The 18388-nt window shown below is 44.9% G+C and overlaps 1 protein-coding gene across 4 annotated transcripts in view; it reads left to right on the top strand.

Annotated features, from left to right (window-relative positions):
* The window catches only part of KIDINS220 (kinase D interacting substrate 220), a 337500-nt gene that overhangs the window by 229997 nt on the left and 89115 nt on the right, over positions 1 to 18388 (top strand). For 2 of the 4 annotated variants that reach the window (XM_082248990.1, XM_082248991.1), the window contains exons 23-26: positions 2462 to 2640; positions 3986 to 4209; positions 7715 to 7828; positions 9160 to 9216. In XM_082248990.1, the coding sequence (XP_082105116.1) occupies positions 2462 to 2640; positions 3986 to 4209; positions 7715 to 7828; positions 9160 to 9216 (574 nt within the window). The remainder of the gene's footprint in view (positions 1 to 2461; positions 2641 to 3985; positions 4210 to 7714; positions 7829 to 9159; positions 9217 to 18388) is intronic. The other 2 variants (XM_082248992.1, XM_082248993.1) reach the window with 2 other exon arrangements.

An 18388-nucleotide genomic window follows, 5' to 3' on the forward strand; every position in this document is an offset into this window, starting at 1 on the left:
AAGCACAGTGTATCACAAACACTTGATGCATCCTTTGTTGCATTTCAGTGCCAATGATCCCCTGCAATCTCCATATAGCTACTTCTGGCTTCATGCACTTAGTGGCAGCATAGAATTTCTCAGGGCAGGTTTCCTGATAACAGTGGGCCATGCTGGGGTGAAGATGCAGGAATACAGTTTGGAGTCCGGGACAGCATTGTCACCTTTATAACAGTGTTCAATTAATGACTCTTATAGCAGACTCACCAGGCATTCTTGAAGCATAGTTAAACTTCCGCAAAAAGAAAATTGATCATTGGGAGCTCTGTCACAATGTGCTAGTATTCACTGCATATTAGAACATTATGGCAGACTTACCTGTCAAATGATCCTCTCCAGCGCTGTCATTTCCAATCTTCTCCCAGCCTTATTTCTGGGATCTAATTCTTCAGGCTTTAAATTGGCCAGGCCGCGATAAAGTCAGGAGTCACATTGTCACTGCTCAGAGCTGTGCATATACAGTGCAGTGTACACAAATTCTGACCGGTAGGGAGAAGGGTTAATGACACAGGAAACCAATTGGTTCTTTTCTGTCAAAAATATACTATCAGTGTTTTTTTTTTTGGTTTATTGCACTTTAATGAAAAATACAGAAATAATTTTTTTTTCAATTGTTTTAATATGTAGTGTATATTAGAATTTTTAGCAATTTGGGTTTAAATTGTATTTTCTTTTTTTTTTTAAGATTTGCCTTAAGTTGGTTTTGACTACTAGTATTTTGCTTTTGTTTTGTTTTTGTTTTTTTTGGTTTTTTAATTTACTTTTTTTTTTTTATAATTATACATGAACGTCTGCTATGCATCATTCTGTGCCGCAGAGTTGCAATTATCCACTATGTCCTGGAATTGATATTTTTATTTATTTTTTGCTCATTTTGAAGTTTCGTCGTAATAGGCTGTTTTTTTCCAAACTATATTAAGTGACCCTGGTGCAATAACAATGTGAATTGGGTAGAATCAGCACAAGTGGACTGCTTGGTTTGCACATTTTTTTCAGCAATATATTTTTGCTCCCTTTGGTAGATGTGTTATTGCTTGGTAGTTAAAGTTGAATTTACTGGTTGAGTCATAAACCGTACAGTTTATTGCTCATAAACTCAAGGAGTATTCTTTTTTTCATTTCTACAGTTTCTGGTTTTACACTTTGATATTGCAGATTTCGGAAACTATTGGTTCCATTATTTTCAGTCTGTACACAATAAATAATATTTGTGCGGACTCTAATAAAATAGTGAATAAAAATAAGAAATATTGAACCTTTTGATCGACTAAGTATTAAAGAATCTCTCTAGCCCTGTAAATGCTTGGTCAAACTTTTTGTTGACATGTTCACCTTCTAGCTCAAGATATGAAAGTGCTTTCTGAGTTCTGTTCTACACTCTTGCTAGGATAGGTTAAACAGTCTTTCCCTTTCCTTGCCCCTGCTTGAGTAGCTGAAGGATTATTATCTTTATTTAAGGTTATAATCACTCCAGTATCAGTTCCCCTATAAACTTCTAGTTTGGTTGGAACCTACCTAATTTCCCATAGAGATAGTCATAGATATAGACATAGGTTTATTCTCCATTTTGTTTGCTGTCTGATGATGTCCAGGCTTTGCAATGTTTGTGTTGGGAAAATAAGCCTTCCACTGGCAATCTCTTGACATTGATGGTACCTCATTCATGTCTTCTAATAACGGTCTACGTAATTGTAATTTATTTATTTTTTTTACACGCTGTTAAAGTAATTGTAAAGTCTTGTTTTTTTTTTTTTTTTTTTTTTTTTTTAAATAATAAAATAACAAACATAATATACTTACCTTCTCTCAGCAGTTGGTTTGGCACAGGGCAGCTCAGATCCTCCTCTTCTCCTGTCCCCTCCTATCGAGTGCCCCCACAGCAAGCAGCTTGCTATGGGGACACCCGAGCTGAGCTGCAGCTCCGTGTGTCCATTCTGACACGGAGCTACCGCTATCCCCCACCCCCTCTCTCTCCTAATTGGCTAACTGTCTTTGACAGCCACGGGAGCCAATGGCACTGCGGCTGTGTCCCAGCTAATCAAGAGGGAGAATCCCGAACGGTCGAGGGACTCAAGGACATCGCTGGACAGAGATGGGGCTTAGGTAAGCATTAGGGGGGCGCTGGGGAGGTTGATACACCCAGAAAGTATTTATCTTAATGGAAAGAATGCATTAAGATAAAAAAAAAAACTTCTGACTTTACTACTCCTTTAAGAACTAGCTGACAAGACCCAGTAAGCCTGAGCAGTACTCTCCACCATGTTTTCCATCAGCAGTGGTTATTGAGTGCTTTTATACACTCTGTAGGTGAGGCCTTTACTTGCAGGCCTACAATGTACATTAAAGACACATCTTCTCATGGAGAGTTTTATCTTCATACCCGTTGTAATATACCTTACACTTTCTTTTTCTCCTCTTTTAGAATTTCTAAAAATATTCCAACAACAAAAGATGTGGAACCACTTCTGGAGATCGATGCTGACATAAGAAATTTTGAAGTTTTCCTTTCATCTAGGACTCCTGTTCTCGTGTCACGAGATGTCAAGACCTTTTTGCCATGTACAGTAAATTTGGATCCAAAACTCAGGGAGATTATTGCAGGTAAGTGTGAACTCAATGACAGAAAAACAAATCAGTTTTTCCGAACCGTGTGCTCTGTGAATGTTTTGTGAAACTGATCTTTTGGATTTTTGTGCATAATTATAAAAGCACATGACTCATGACATCCAACCTGCAGTAAACTGCTTTTTTCAATTGCGTTAGAAACTGTGCATATTTGTTGCTAAACATAATACTGTAATGTGTTTCTAGTTTGATCTTTTATAATATTGCAACTTCTGGGTGGGGGGAGGGGTGTCTGCATTAAGCCCAACTCCAGTATCGATCTCTCCTCTTACTGACAGCTTCCAACTTATTTCCCTAATAAAACTACTGCATTGATTAAGTGATTGGACACTTACTTTGCAAGATGTGAATTAAATCAGTATTGCACTGTCATGTTTGCATTTTATATCCTCCAGTGCTGGTGGGAGGGCTCTGTGTCCTGGTGCACACAGAGAGAATGCAGTAAAGTAAAACCCTTCTGCCTTTACTATCACTAAAAGACAGGAAACACGCTGTTAGGCCTGGTAAAGTTCCCAAGTTTAAAGGTGATATCCAAATATACCCCCAAACCTCCCTCTCCCTCTATAGTGCATGCCCCACCATTCAATTTTTTTTATCTTTTACCTTGTTCTTGTAACACAAAACATCTTTTATTATTATTTGATGTCATCAGGCTTGTAAAAATATCGATGGGGCATACACTGGGACGAGGAATCAGCAGAGTGCCCTTGGTAAATACTAACTGACATAAGCATGCCCCGCAGAACTATATCTTCCAAGAGACCACAGTGTGTGGTTGGATCTTGGGAGCCAAGGCAACATTATTGTTTTTGCTGAAAAATAAATTAAACCTGAACTAAATACTCCTATAATTTTCAGCCAAGGAAGCTGCCATCTTCGTCTCTGTTTGATCTTCAACTGCTATGGTGCTGCACATGTGATCAGTTATGACACCAGCCATTTTTTTGTTTGAAAGTTTGCTTGAGAGCACAATCAATGTGACAGTTACATTCCTGTCACATGCCGGGAATGTAACTTTTTTGAAACCGTTAAATTGATGGATTTTGTTCCGCTTAAAGTTATGCATGTAGAGATGGGCAGGATGGTGGGGTTCTGTGGTTCAGCAGAAAGAATTTACAGAGGAAGAGCTTACAGAGTTATACTATACTTTGTTTAAAATTGCATTTATCTTTTGATGTGTTTTGCACCTTGACAGCCTAAGTTTGTTTGATGTTAGGCATTTGTGTATGATGAGTTATATCATTCACTGTTTCTGCTACGCTCTACCATAGTCTGTGCACAGCTTGCACTATACCAAGTTAACCATACCATCCTGTTTCAGATGTGCGTGCAGCCAGAGATCAGATGAACATTGGAGGTTTCCCCTATCCTTCATTACCCCTGCAGGATGCTCCACCCAGGGCAACCTCTGTTTTCAGCCAACCATCCTCTGTCTGCTCCTCCTCTTCATTTAATGGTCCCTTCCCTGGTGGCGTGGTTTCCCCCCAACCCCCCAGTAGCTACTATAGTGGTATGACTGGTCCACAGCATCCTTTTTATAACAGGGTAAGTGTGCCTTTCACTGTACTTTTTCTTGTCAGAAGACTGATCTATATGAAAATAAGAACACGGCTTTTTTTCATTAACCACTTGACCTCCTGAAGATTTACTCCCCTTCATGACCGGGCCATTGTTTGCGCTACAGCACTGTTACTTTAATTGACAATTGTGTGATCATACAGCGCTGTACATAAATGAAATGTATGTAATTTTGTTACCATACATAGAGCTTTCTTTTGCGCTATAAACAAAAAAAGACTGACAATTTCGAAAAAAACAATATTTCTCTTTCGTTCATTGATGGACACAGCTCCTGATATTCCTAACCATTGGGTTACACTGCCCCCTACAGGAGTAGGACATTAGGCAGAAAAAAGTCTGGCTACGCACATGGGCAGTCCCAGCGGGTATACTCCCTCTCGCTGCTATAGGCACTCAGTTTTTTCTGCTTAGTCAGGAGTAAGGGAGCCTAAAAGGATCCAGCTCAACCTCAAATTTGAACAAGGCTAGGGAGGAATTAATATTCCAATTAACCCAGGCTAAATGGACCGTCACTCTCAAAGTGGAACCGGAGAGAGTTAACCTCTAGACTTATAGCATAACATATTAAAGAGGAAAGTTTCCTTAAGAGTATCATCACAGAGGAAGAAACCGGTATAAAAAACAATGTACCTTATTGAAAATTACAAAATACCAATTTGAATGAATCCGCCTCCACCAAAACAATTAAAGTGACAACGTTGTCATAACAGAAAGGCAGCTGCATCAAACACCCCTCCATCCATACACCTATATCTAAATAATCAGGATCAATACGATAATTAACCCAGCATATGGGAGAGGACAATATAAACAGTTCACTACAATGATAGTAAGGTGATTTAAGAAACTGCTGACGCGTTTCGCTCGTCACATGCTTTCTTTAAGTAAGCTCCTTGTGACAAACAAAACTTGTCAGCAGTATGTTATCACGTTTGTGATGTTCTGATTCAGACAGGCTATCATCATACAGCCTCCGTATTTGATTGGCATTTGGCTTCATATGAAGGAGAGTGAATGCGGCCTAACATGTACAGCATACGTGGTGTCTCCAGGATGAACTGAATGCAGTCTACTGACCTACCGGGGAGTGGTGAGACTTTCTAACAGCTGTGTGCTGGACAACTACTGGCCTTCCATCCTGTCACTGCTCAGTGTCCTCCCGGTACTTATACTTGCACCTTCTCCATATACCCGCAATCATTCCTCACTCACTTGCTCATTAGTCAGCCCGCGAGCCACTCTACCCCAACGTGGATGACGAGCGTTGAGCAAGGAATGATATCTGCTTTATATTGGGGTTTGCTATACCTCTGTGGAGCGCTCTGACAGGAGCAGTTCCTTTATGCCGATTACCTATTCATCTTGTTCCCCCCCCCAAGAACTAGCCCCCCCTTATTTCATCCCGGAGACTGTTTCTTAAATCCCCTTACTACCATTGTAGTGAACTGTTTATATTATCCTCTCCCATATGCTGGCTTATTTAACTTTTTGATCATGAATATTTCGATATATGTATATGGATGGAGGAGTTCTTGATGCCGCTGCCTGTCTGTTATGACAACGTTGTCAGTTTTTTAATTGTTTTAACGGAGGTGTATTCAATCAAATTGGTATGTTTGTAATTTTCAATAAAGTACATTGTTTTTTATACCGGTTTCTTCCTCGGTGATGAAACTCTTGAAGAAACTTTCCTCTTTAATATAATTGTCAGGAGTAAAGACCTAGTTCCCTGCTGGTATCTTTTGTCCTAGCAAATCTTTTTTCTTTTTAGTTAGAAAATTTTTCTTTTGGATTTTTCCTGTGAGATCTACAGTCAATTGCTGGACTGGGCGACGGGCTGGATAATCTAGATCCAATAGTCACCCCAGTCTGGCTAGCGAGTGCAAGGTTGGCCGTGGCATAGCCCCACCGGATGGGGGCTGGCCTGCGAGTTAAATGACTCGCGAGGTCGTATACAACTTGGTCTCGGCCCGAGTCGCAGCATTCCTCCTGGCTGACAACCCCCCCCCATTTTGATGGCGAGGGGTTCTGTCTGGAGCGGCGCTCACCTGGTTCCTGGTATGGTGAGTATGGTATGGTGTGTAGCGTTTCCCCCCTGCCATGGACATGGGCCCCTCCATGGGACAGTCAGACCCCTGGATTCCCCCCTCATCTGTCCCTTGATCCTAACCCTCCCCCTCCACTTATGCTGGGGCTGTGTGAGTGTTCTGGTCTACCTCCTGGGGTGGGGACAGGGCACTATGCTGGCGATGCGGGGGGGGGGGATTTCTGCTGGCGACTGGACAATCGGCTGTGCGGGGGGGGGGGGCTGTGCCTGTTCTTGAGGCCTAGGGATCCCTCCTGGAGCCGCAATTTTGTTGTAGCTTTGTGCTGCAATGCACAGCAGCCATGTTTGTGTAGTCCGGTGGCCATTTTGCGGTGGTTTGCCATAGAAAACCGCAGCGGCTATGTTTTTGGAGCCTTCTGAGCGGCTTTTTCAGCGGTAGGCTCCCCTCCTCTTCCCCTGGTGCTGACTACTGGATCCTTTAGTTTCCTGATTGCCACTTGTGCAGTGCAGATTCTCCTGGTGGCTGCGGTGCCTGGTTTCTTTGTAGGGTGGCGGGGCCCTCTCCCTCTCTGCTGGGGATCGATTAGTGCTCTGTGGCTGGCAACCGGTTGGTGCTGCCAAAGCGGTGGGGGTTGTCCTTAGCAGTGTTGTACACCTTTTTGTAGGGCCCATAGGCATAGCCAGACTTTTTTTCTGCCTAGTGTGCTACTCCTGTAGGGGGCAGTATAACCCAATGTTTAAGGAGATCAGGAGCTGTGTCTGTCAATGAACATCAGAGAAATGGATTTTACGGTAAGTTAAAAATCCTATTTCTTTTCTCAAGGGAGTGTCTGTTTAAAGTTGGAAACCACTTTAAAATCTTAAAGTGTAACCAAAGGCAAAACTTTCCATTTTAGAAAGAGAAGAGGGATTGGAACACAGAGAGATTCACCCTCTATTTTTCATGATTACCATTATCATCAAAAGTAAAAGAAAAACCCAAATATTGAGTTGACATCAGAACATTAATTGAAAATAAATCTTCCAACGCCATTAGTTCTGGTTTACACACCTGGATTCCCTCACTTTGCAGGGATTTCCTCTCACTTTCTTTTGGCTTTGGGGCAGGAAGTGGAGGGAAATCTTCCCAATGGGACCCAGAAGGCAAAAACAAAACTGACAGGGGTTTTTAATCCTCCCTTACCCTGCAAAATGAAAAAAATATGTTTTGCCTCTAGTTACACCTTTAGGTACATATGCTGTTGGCAGTAATTCGAATGAGATCACCCCAATGTTGTAATTGAAGTTTTTATAATTCTACATTTTCAGCAATTTCTTTTCTTCACATTAAGCTTTATTTGTTATCATCTTCTTTTATTCCATGCTTTAAGTTTTGTCCTTTTTGGTTTTTATTCCTGCATGTTTTGTTTTTCTTTTCCATAGCCGTTCTTTGCACCTCATGTTTACGTGCCAAGGTATTACTTTGGCCATCCCCAACATCCCATGTCACGTCCACCTGTAAAACACAGTCTTTCCAGAGATCAAACCAATGGCCTAGTAAGTATGTAGAAGCTTAGTAGGGTTACATGAAACTAACTAGAAGCAGTTAACCATGTCTGGTTGTAATAGGCAGAGTGCTGTTTCTAACTATTCTTACTGTCTTTGGGCCAAAAGGCTGCGTTTAGAATATTTAGATGCTTTAGATTTGCTTATTTCTCTTCTACTGACTGTGCCCTTGTTTATGCATCTGATGCAGATTTGTTAACCCATTTTTTGCAGACTGACGAGGAAGCCATATTGATGACACCTAACTATCCAGTAGAGCAGGTTACATTTGTTGTTTGGTCTTTGGCCGCTGGAATGGCTGGGCCGCAATGACATCACTCGCATGTGTGTGCACAAAGTCGTATCATCGTGGCACGGATCGGGTGCCATTAATGCAAGCTTCAGTGTACATTACAGCTGACAGACCAGTACTGTCTCTTTTTAGTCCTAAAAGCCCTACCTATCCACAATTTTGTAGAAAAGTGAGTTTAATACCTCCTTAATTTAATTTAGTTGCCATGGGTGACAAAGAACGGTGCATTTTGCACGCTCCAACACTACCTTACAATAACATCCATTCTAAAAAAAAAGTTGCTTTTGAATTGATTGAAACAACAAAGCGTTGTTCAAGCATTTGTTCCCAACACCCCCAAAGAAGCATTCTTTGATATGGCTTATAACATTAAAAATAATACATCATGCTTTTTGGCGCTTAAACTTCTTGCTGCACTGATCCTGTTGAGTGCCACCAAAGCTATGCTGGCATCTGTACACAGGCTCCAGATGCAATCTTGCACTTAGGCTGCTGTGTGTATGCTACATAAATGTAACACTAGCATTTTGCTTTCCTCTAGCTATCCCAACCCAGTGTTGTAAGCATAGTGTATTCGGGATTATAAGAGGATGGCAAGCAGACAATGCAAGTTACTTGACACAAGCTGATTTGCATGGCTGCTGGCCACATGCTGAGAAGCCTTGTGAGACATATGCACTTTAAAAGTAGATTTTTACTTTTTTTCAGGTGACTTTAAAAGTTGGAGAATTGTAATTTTAATGAATTGGTTACAAAAGCCGGTCCAAGAAAATCCTTCCTTGCCAGGAAGCTGATTAAGATGTAACATTTTGGTTCTGTCATATAGGCAATAATGCATTATAGTTTAACCTAAATAACCCTGAAAATCCTTTAGTGGGTGGCATGGTAGGCTTTGGGTTTACAATAGGTACTGCTTATATAACCACCCTAACATTAGGAGCTTTTTGGTAAATTCTTTGGCTATCTCATCACAGTACTGTGTATTTGCTGGGAATCTTTTTCACACTGTACACATTGTTGTGTTGCTTAGGACATTATTGAAGAAGATGCCGCTGAGAATCTGTCTACTCCCACACACTCCCCTCTGGTAAAACCTGCACTTGTGTGGTGCTGTGTGGTGGCATCCCATTCCTTTAGGATCAGTCCCTTTAACGTACACCTTACTAACCTTGCATCAGCAGCTGGTTGATATACATCTAGTAGACTAGTCTAAAAACTAATGATGTGACTCACTGGTGTTTTTGTGTGATATTGTTTATATATTTATTTATTTGTGTAGAAATGGTTTTCTGGATTAGAGCCGGTTCACACTACTCCGACTTGGGACGCGACTTGTGTGCCCTCAAGTCGCCCCAAGTCTCTTGTCATTACAAATTCAATGTAAATGAATGAGAGCCGTCTTAATATGCACTACTGAAGTCGCTCCGACTTCAGAAAAGGTTCCTGTACTACTTCAAGGCGACCTCTATCCGACTTGTGCACATAGACTTCAATGGGAGTCGCCTCTAAGTCGGATGCTTCTCTATTTTCAAGCGACTTGTTATCAGACTTTCCAGGAAGAACAAAAAGATTAGCCAGGCATTCCCCACAGACAAAGTCGCCTACCATTTAAGTCTCTTACAAGTCTCTTATAATTTTTTTTGCAAGTCTCTTCGAAGTCGCGCTAAAAAGTCGCTCCTTCATGTGGCGACTTTCTGGTCGCAGTAGTGTGAACCGGCTCTTATACTGTGGGCATAATGTATAAAAGATAAATATAATGCAGTTCACCCTACACGAATTACATTTTTTGTTGGGTGCCAGTGGGATGATTCTATTGCTGCCTGCCTATATCTAAAATTGATTTTTGGCTGTGGTTTCCCAAGTCCAATCATGTAATTCGTCACTACAGTGGATTCTTCTGTAATATCTTATATTAATGATGTATAGAATGCAACAAAATGCTTTGCCTCCATAGTGAGAGGGTGTAAAGAATTCTTGCTGGGAAAATCATAAGTAAAGTGTGATTCTAGACTGGGCTGGGTGCCAACATCTTAATGGTGATAAACAATAAGGAAAGGAATATACTGTGGATGTACAGGACTTTTGAAGCACCACTACTTGAAAAAAATATAATTTGTTTATAACCAAGTTAAAACATATAAAAGCATAGGTTGATGATGTAATTTCACAAATATACTCTCATAGACATGTACATCTTTTTTCAAGTGTCTAGATAATGTCCTCGGCATTGATGCAATATCTATATTGAATATAAATTTCTCTTACGTCCTCCGACAGTCGCCGCCTCTTCATATTCGTCACATATGGGGTATTAGACTTTGCTCCGAAGGAGTAGCTAGGCAACAGAATATGTTAACAATAAAGCTTTTAACATATCCCACCCTCAAGGGGTGGTCCCCTCAGTCAATACCCTCCTACTTCCTGCAACCATATCTCAGTTTTAATGTCTAGCTTGTCAGGAGTGGCTGGCTCTCTCTGTGCTGGGACTTTCTGTCCCAGACTCATTCTTCTTTTTAATATTTTGTTTGAGTTTTTCTCTCTACCTTTATTTAGCTGTTATTTTGTCAGCGTTAGTTAGTTCTTCGGATGAAGAGGATCATGCGGACTGGGTCTCGGGCTGATCCCCCTGGTCGCAGGTCGTGGGTCAGTGGCTTCCCAGTCTGCCATCGAGCGTTCAGCCAGGTAACGCTCCTGGCATAGTGAACGACCCATCCCTGTTCGGTGCAGGGATGATTGGTGAGGTGGCTACCTCACTGGACGCTGTGCGGTTTCTTAACCCCCATTTTGTGCGTCTTGAATTGCGACTCTCCCTGCCTCATGTGCAGCGGCTTGTTTGCCTGTGCGGGTCCCCCACGCCATGTGAGGTAAGTGTATTTATGTGGGGACCTGTCTGTCTGGGGGGGTGTCAGTCTGGGACTGTGTAACCTGCCTCTATTCACACTGCTTGTCTCCCTATCTCTCGGCTGCATGCTGTGGGCTGCAAGGGGGGGGGGGGAGCTGTATGACACTGTGTGTGTCAGACTGGTCAGTGTGAGAAGCTGTGTGCTGTGGGGCATGTTTTTTTTTTTTTTTTTGGGATGTTTGGGCATATACAGCGATCGCTGTGGCGATCTGACATGTATTCTGATATTGGAATGTAATGTGTGTTTTAATGCACTGTGGAGCGGCGGTTTCGGCGCCAAACGACGCCATTTTGCCTACACCCGCTCCGGCCGCATGGTTTACATGCATGGCGGCCATTTTCTTGTAGCCTCCATAGGCTTACATAGAGCGCCCTGGCAGCATCACTTCCTCTTTCCAGGAACACCGATCGAGGCAGCAGCAGCGGCGAGGGTCTCCTCAGGTTTTATCCTTCTGTTCTTGCTATCCATTGCCTGTGTTCAGTTTGCATATTCCCTGTGGGGGTCTCATTGTGCTTGAGTGTGGTGCGGTGGGCTGCGCTTGCCGCGCTTGCTTAAAAGGGGCAGTTAACCCTTGGTTGTCTGGCATTACAGGGGCAATGGATTCTCAGGAGGGCAAATTTCCTACAGTATTGGTGGAAAGCCAGGGGACCGCAGTTTCCCCCCCAGGGGGGGATTTAGCCACTATTGTGGCTGGCCTTGCTGCTCAGGTGCAAATGCTGGTGGCTGCTCAATCTACTAAAAGGCCCAGAGTTGCTCTTTCCTCTGATTCTGAGGGTGAAGGTGATGGGGCTGTTATGGCAGGGGCCTCCTTATCGGGGTCCCGCTCCTCTCTTGATCTAGTGGGGTCTGAGGTGGAGGCTGAAGTTGAGGGGGTTGATAATTCTCCCCCTGGCTCGCCTGAAAAACTTGCAATCATGGATGAGTTGATTGCTTCCATTAAGCAAACGCTGCGTTTGCAGGACGAAGTGTGTCCCCCCGCTGCCTAGGCGGCTTATGGGACGCAGAGGAAACGCAGGACGCCGCAGGTTTTTCCCTGCAATGATGATTTTCAGCGCGCTGTTAAGGATCAATGGCGCAATCTGCGCAAACCTTTTGCGGTACCAAGTAGATTCAAGCTGCGTTATCCTTTTTCGCCTTCCACTGATGAAAGGTGGTGTGTGCCTCCACCAGTGGATCATGCAATTGCGGTTTTGAACAAAGCCACTGCGATTCCTGCAGAGGATTCCCCTGTTTTCCGTGATGCCACGGATAGGAGACTGGAGTCTCTTGCCCGTCATACTTATTCTGTTACGGGTTCTATGCTTAAGGCTCTGTTTGCTTCTCTCATGGCGGCCCAGGCGATCGCAAGTTGGACGCAGATGCTTAGGCGCGTCCTAGTGGCCGACTCGGCCTCGCCGGCGACCCTGGATATGGTGGATCAAATCCACCAGGGTGTCATGTATCTGTGTGATGCGGACCTGGACCTGATTCCGTTGGCTGCACGTGTGCACAGCGTGGCGGTGTTGTCTCGCCGCCTGGTTTGGTTAAAATGTTGGTCGGTGGACCAATCTTCACGTAAGACCTTAGCCAATCTGCCTTATGATGGGTCTCGCCTTTTTGGGGAGTCCCTGGATGTGTTGATTAAGGGGATCACCGGGGGTAAGAGCACTCTCTTGCCCCATTTCCCCAAGGCTAAGGGGGCTTCTGGGAAGAAGCATGCTAATTTTCGGCCCCCTCAGGGGTCCTTTCGTGCCTTTCGGCCGCACTACAAGGGCAAACCGTTCAAAGGTCAAGGCTCTCAGAAGAAGCCCTGGTCTGGTGAACAGAAGTCCGGCCAATCCGGACCTGCAGCCCATAACAGTTCGGCCTGAAGGGGCGCCCTCACCCAGTTTTGGGGTGGGGGGACGCTTGCTCGGTTTTCTTCAGCCCTGGTTGGCCCGTGTGCGGGACAGATGGGTTCAGGAAATCGTTCGATCTGGTTACAAGATCGAGTTTCTCTCTCGGCCGGAGAGCAGATTTTTTCCCTCAAATCTTCAACTGTCTCCAGAGCGCTTGCGGGACCTGCACCTGGCGGTGCGGGACCTGAGGGCTCAGGGAGTGGTGGTTCCGGTGCCTCATCGGGACAGGTTTCGGGGGTTTTATTCCAATCTGTTCACCGTGCCCAGAAAGGAGGGCAAGGTTCGTCCGATTCTGGACTTGAAGGCTCTGAACCGCTCTGTGCGGGTTCGCAAGTTCCGCATGGAATCCCTGCGGTCGGTGGTGGCTGCCCTGGTTCCGGGGGAATTCATGGCCTCCATCGATTTGAAGGATGCGTACCTTCACATCCCCATATTCGAGGGTCATCAGAGGTACCTTCGATTTGCCATTGCGGAGGATCACTACCAGTTCGTGGCGTTGCCCTTTGGTCTCGCCTCGGCTCCGCGGGTCTTCACCAAGGTGCTTGCACCGGTTCTGGCATTATTGAGGGCCCAGGGCGTTTCTGTCCTGGGGTATCTGGACGACATTCTGGTTCGGTCTGCGACCAGCCAGGGTCTGGAGGAGGACCTGTCTGTCACGATGCAAACTCTGCAGGAGTTTGGTTGGACGATACATTTTCCAAAGTCGACACTGAGTCCGTCGGTTCGTCTCCCCTATCTGGGAATGATACTGGACTCGGTGCAGGCGAAGGTCTTCCTGCCGGAAGAAAAACTCAGGACTCTCCGGGAGGAAGTCAGGTCCCTCAGGGACGTTCCGAACTCGTCTCTGCGGACGTGTATGAGATGTCTGGGATTGATGGTCTCGGCCTTCGAGGCGATTCCTTTCGCCCAGTTTCACACGCGGGGTCTCCTAGCGGAGATCCTGTCCAGGTGGGACGGGCGACCTCAATCTCTGGATCTTCAAATCTCGTTGAGTCTTCGCACCAGGGAAAACCTTCTGTGGTGGCTCCAGTCCCCGTTGGTGTCCGGGGGCAAGTCGTTTCGTCCGATCTCGTGGACGGTAATCACCACGGATGCCAGCCTGTCGGGCTGGGGTGGAGTTCTGGGCGTTCTGTCCGCTCAGGGGACATGGACGGAGGGGGAGTCTTCCCTTCCGATCAACATTCTGGAATTGCGTGCGATAAGTCTCTGTCTTCATCGCTGGACGGACCGGCTGCAGGGTTGCCCGGTTCGGGTGCAGACGGACAATGCCACGGCGGTGGCCTACATTCTGTCTTGGGCCGAGACTCATGTCCCGGCGATAACGGCGGTTCACATTCCGGGAGTGGAGAACTGGCAGGCGGACTATCTGAGTCGCCAGACCCTGGATCAGGGGGAATGGTCTCTCCACCCGGCTGTCTTCCAGATGTTGTGCGCGAAGTGGGGTCTTCCAGATGTGGACCTGTTCGCGTCTCGTCTCAACAACAAGGTGAAGAGGTTCGTGGCAAGGACGCGCGACCCTCGGGCAGACGCGTCGGACGCATTAGTGGCCCCGTGGCATCAGTACAGGCTGATGTACGCGTTTCCACCGATTCAGTTGCTGTCCAGGTTCCTTCGCAGGTTACACTCGGAACGCAACACGGTGATTCTTGTGGCACCGGACTGGCCTCGCCGGTCCTGGTACGCAGACCTCGTGAATCTGGCGGTCGACGCCCCGTGGCGTCTGCCTCTTCGAGACGATCTACTGTCTCAAGGACCGATATACCATCCTGCTTTACAGTCGCTGGCTTTGACGGCCTGGCTGTTGAGACCGAGGTCCTGAAGGAGAGGGGTCTCTCGCCGGAGGTCGTTCATACTTTAATCAACGCGAGGAAGTCTTCCTCGGGGAAGGTTTATTACCGTACTTGGAAGGCCTATTTTGCCTGGTGTGAGTCCAGGGGGTTTTCACCCCGCACGTACTCGGTGTCCCGTGTGCTGTCTTTCCTTCAAACGGGTGTTGATCAGCGTTTGGCGCTGGCTACGATAAAGGGTCAGGTGTCTGCTCTGGCCGTTCTGTTTCAACGTCCCGTGGCTTCCAACCCATTGGTTGGCACCTTTGTTCAGGGTGTGCGGCATCTGGTTCCCCCGAGGCGGGATCCTCTGCCCCCTTGGGACTTGAATCTCGTTCTATCTGTGTTACAACGTGCTCCTTTTGAACAGATCAGGGAGATCTCGTTGTCTATGTTGTCCAAAAAGGTCGCCTTTTTGGTGGCGATCACTTCGGCTCGCAGAGTGTCGGAGCTGGCGGCTTTGTCCTGCAAGTCTCCGTACCTGGTTATTCATTTGGATAAGGTGGTCTTGCGACCTAATCCTTCTTTTCTTCCGAAACGAGTTTCGGAATTCCATCTTAATGAGGATATTGTCTTGCCTTCGTTGTGCACGAAGCCTAAACATCCAAAGGAGGTGAGATTGCACTCTCTGGATGTTGTTCGGGCGATAAGGGTTTACCTTAAATCGACTGAGTCTTTTCGAAAGACGGACTCCTTGTTTGTTCTTCCAGAGGGTCCTCGGAAGGGCATGGCGGCTTCGGCCTCTACCATCGCCAAATGGATCAGGCAGACCATTGAACAGGCCTATGCTTTGCAGGGGAAGGTTCCCCCTGTGCCTGTGAAGGCGCACTCTACTAGATCTCTGAGTACGTCTTGGGCCTGTCGTCATGGGGCTTCTGTAGCCCAGGTGTGTAAGGCGGCGACTTGGTCGACCGTGCACACTTTCACAAAATTCTACAAAGTAGATGTTCAGGCATCGGCGGATGCTTCCTTTGGCCGCAAGGTTCTTAGTGCGGCTGTTCCCTAGGGTCCCTTGTTGGGGACTCCTGGCTGTTGGGATAAGTTTTGTATCCCCTGGTTTTTTGTCTTTTCCTGGGTTGTTGCTCCTGTTGAGCACTTGTTTTTTGCTGTTGCCCAGCTGGTTTCCTTCCTTTGGTAAGGTTCCTTCTTTGATGCGGAGACTGCGTTGCCTTTCGGCGCGGATGCGTTTCCCACCCCTCATGTTTGCACTGCTTTGGGACGTCCCCATATGTGACGAATATGAAGAGGCGGCGACTGTCGGAGGACGTAAGAGAAAACGGAATTTTTGTAAAATCTTACCTGTAAAATTCCTTTCTCTGAGTCCTCCGACAGTCGCCGCCCCCGCCCCTCTTTGGGGTTTGATTGTATACTCTACTGCTATTCCACAAAAACTGAGATATGGTTGCAGGAAGTAGGAGGGTATTGACTGAGGGGACCACCCCTTGAGGGTGGGATATGTTAAAAGCTTTATTATTAACATATTCTGTTGCCTAGCTACTCCTTCGGAGCAAAGTCTAATACCCCATATGTGACGAATATGAAGAGGCGGCGACTGTCGGAGGACTCAGAGAAAGGAATTTTACAGGTAAGATTTTACAAAAATTCCGTTTTATCAATGCGTTTCTATTTTCTCTTCTTCATGGGCCAAGCTGTACAGAGTCAATGAGAGATGTATACTTGTCAGCCTCCGGTAATTTAAAAACACTCCAGCCTGTGGACCCAAGTAGCAGGTAGACCAAACAATACATTTAGGGAGGCACACAGGGACCCCAAAACCAGATAAGAACACAGTGTATTGATGTACAAGGTTCTGTCCAGGGGTCTGTCCAACTGTACTGATCCAACAAGGGAAAATAACGTTGCTGGGATCTCTTTCCTGAAGACCTCAAATGGACATAGAAGCATGACATTTTTCAGTCTATTGTAGTCAACCAATAGTACAGATATACATTTTTAACTGGGTTAGTCCTTTGGCCACTTTGCTTCCGGTACAACATATCTAAATATGCGCATTTTAGGCCTGAAAATGACCCCGGGCTTCATAAATAACAGAGAAGACCTACAGTTATGACACTTGCATTAAATAACATTTTTACAAACTGCAGATTGCATTTTAACCACTTCATCTCTAAAGCTTTTTTTTTTTTTTTTTTTCATTTTTTGTCGTTAAAGTCTGCATTTTGGTTAGAAAATTATTTTTTTTTTTTTTTTTTATATTTCTTTATTAAAGATTTTCAAATACACATGATAAAAAGAGATTGTAGTACAATTCATTACTTTCTTCATCCAAAAAAAAGTATGCAGTTTTTCCCCATAGAACTCCCCACTCTCCCTCCCTCCTATTTTCCCCATCCCTATCTCCTCTCTGTCTCACCACTACCGACAATCCCTATTTTCTTTAAACTTTTGCCATGTCTCCCAAATCTCTATCCTATTCTCATATTGTTCTTCTCCCCACACCCTTAGAGCTTCCAACTGTCTCGTTTTCTCCACTCGTAGTAGCCACTCTTTAAATGATGGAGGTTCCTTCTCGTTCCACTTTAGGGGGATTAAACTTTTTGCAGCGTTTAACAGATGTGGAATCAAGGATTTTTTATAATGTTTTATCGACATCTTAGTCCCATGAAATAAACAAACCCAAGGATCTTCTTCGATGTTTATGTTGGTGATTTTTTTAATTGCATCTAAAACTTCCTGCCAATATTTTCTGATTTTTGGGCATTCCCACCAGATGTGGGATATTGTACCCGTCACCTGACATCCCCTCCAGCAATATTTTGAGTTCTCCCCATGGTATTTCCCCACTTTATCTGGGGTATTATACCATCTGGAGACCAGTTTATAATTAGTTTCTGCCATACTCATGTCTATTGCGGAGCTATGAACCAGTTTCAGACTTTTTTCCCATTGGAAACCTTGACTATGAGCACCTAAATCCATTTCCCACTTTTCCGCAAATGGAGGCAATGCCAGCTCTTCACCTTCATTAAGGATTTTATACACATTTGAAATACTATTTCGTATTTTCTCCGATATACATATCTGTTCAAATGGCAATAATTCATTTGCCTCTCTAATCGGCTGAGGTAGGGAATTAACGAAGTGTTTCAGCTGGCAGTACCTCCATTCCGTGAGGTTCCAGTCCCCCCTTTTTTTCAAATCTGCAAATGTAATAATTTTTCCTTGTTTCATAATATCCTTTAACCTTACATCCCCCTCTCCCATCCATTTTCCATATTCCTTACCGACCCCTGGTGCAAAAAATTTTGTGCCTTGGAGTGGGGTTAGTGGTGAGTTATATTTCCATTTTTCTCTAGTGTATATTATGTCCCAAATTTTCAATGCCTGTCGTGTGATGTCGTGTGTATTACTATTTAACTCTCTATATTTTGCTGGGATCCAGATCATTTTCCCTAAATCAGTGTCACTCATTGTGTTCTCAATTTTAACCCAATTTTTTTCACTCTCATTTTTTCCCCATTCCAACACCCGTGTGAGAATTGATGCCTGGTAATATTTTTTAAAATCCGGAAGTGCTAACCCCCCCTCTCTCTTACTTTTACTTAATGTCGTGTACTTAATCCTTGGTTTTTTATTTTTCCACACAAACTTGGTTATGAGTGCTTTTAATGTTTTAAAAAATACCCGTGGGA

Source organism: Pelophylax lessonae, assembly GCF_965119305.1.
Source record: "Pelophylax lessonae genome assembly, chromosome: 3".
Lineage (NCBI taxonomy): Eukaryota > Metazoa > Chordata > Amphibia > Anura > Ranidae > Pelophylax > Pelophylax lessonae.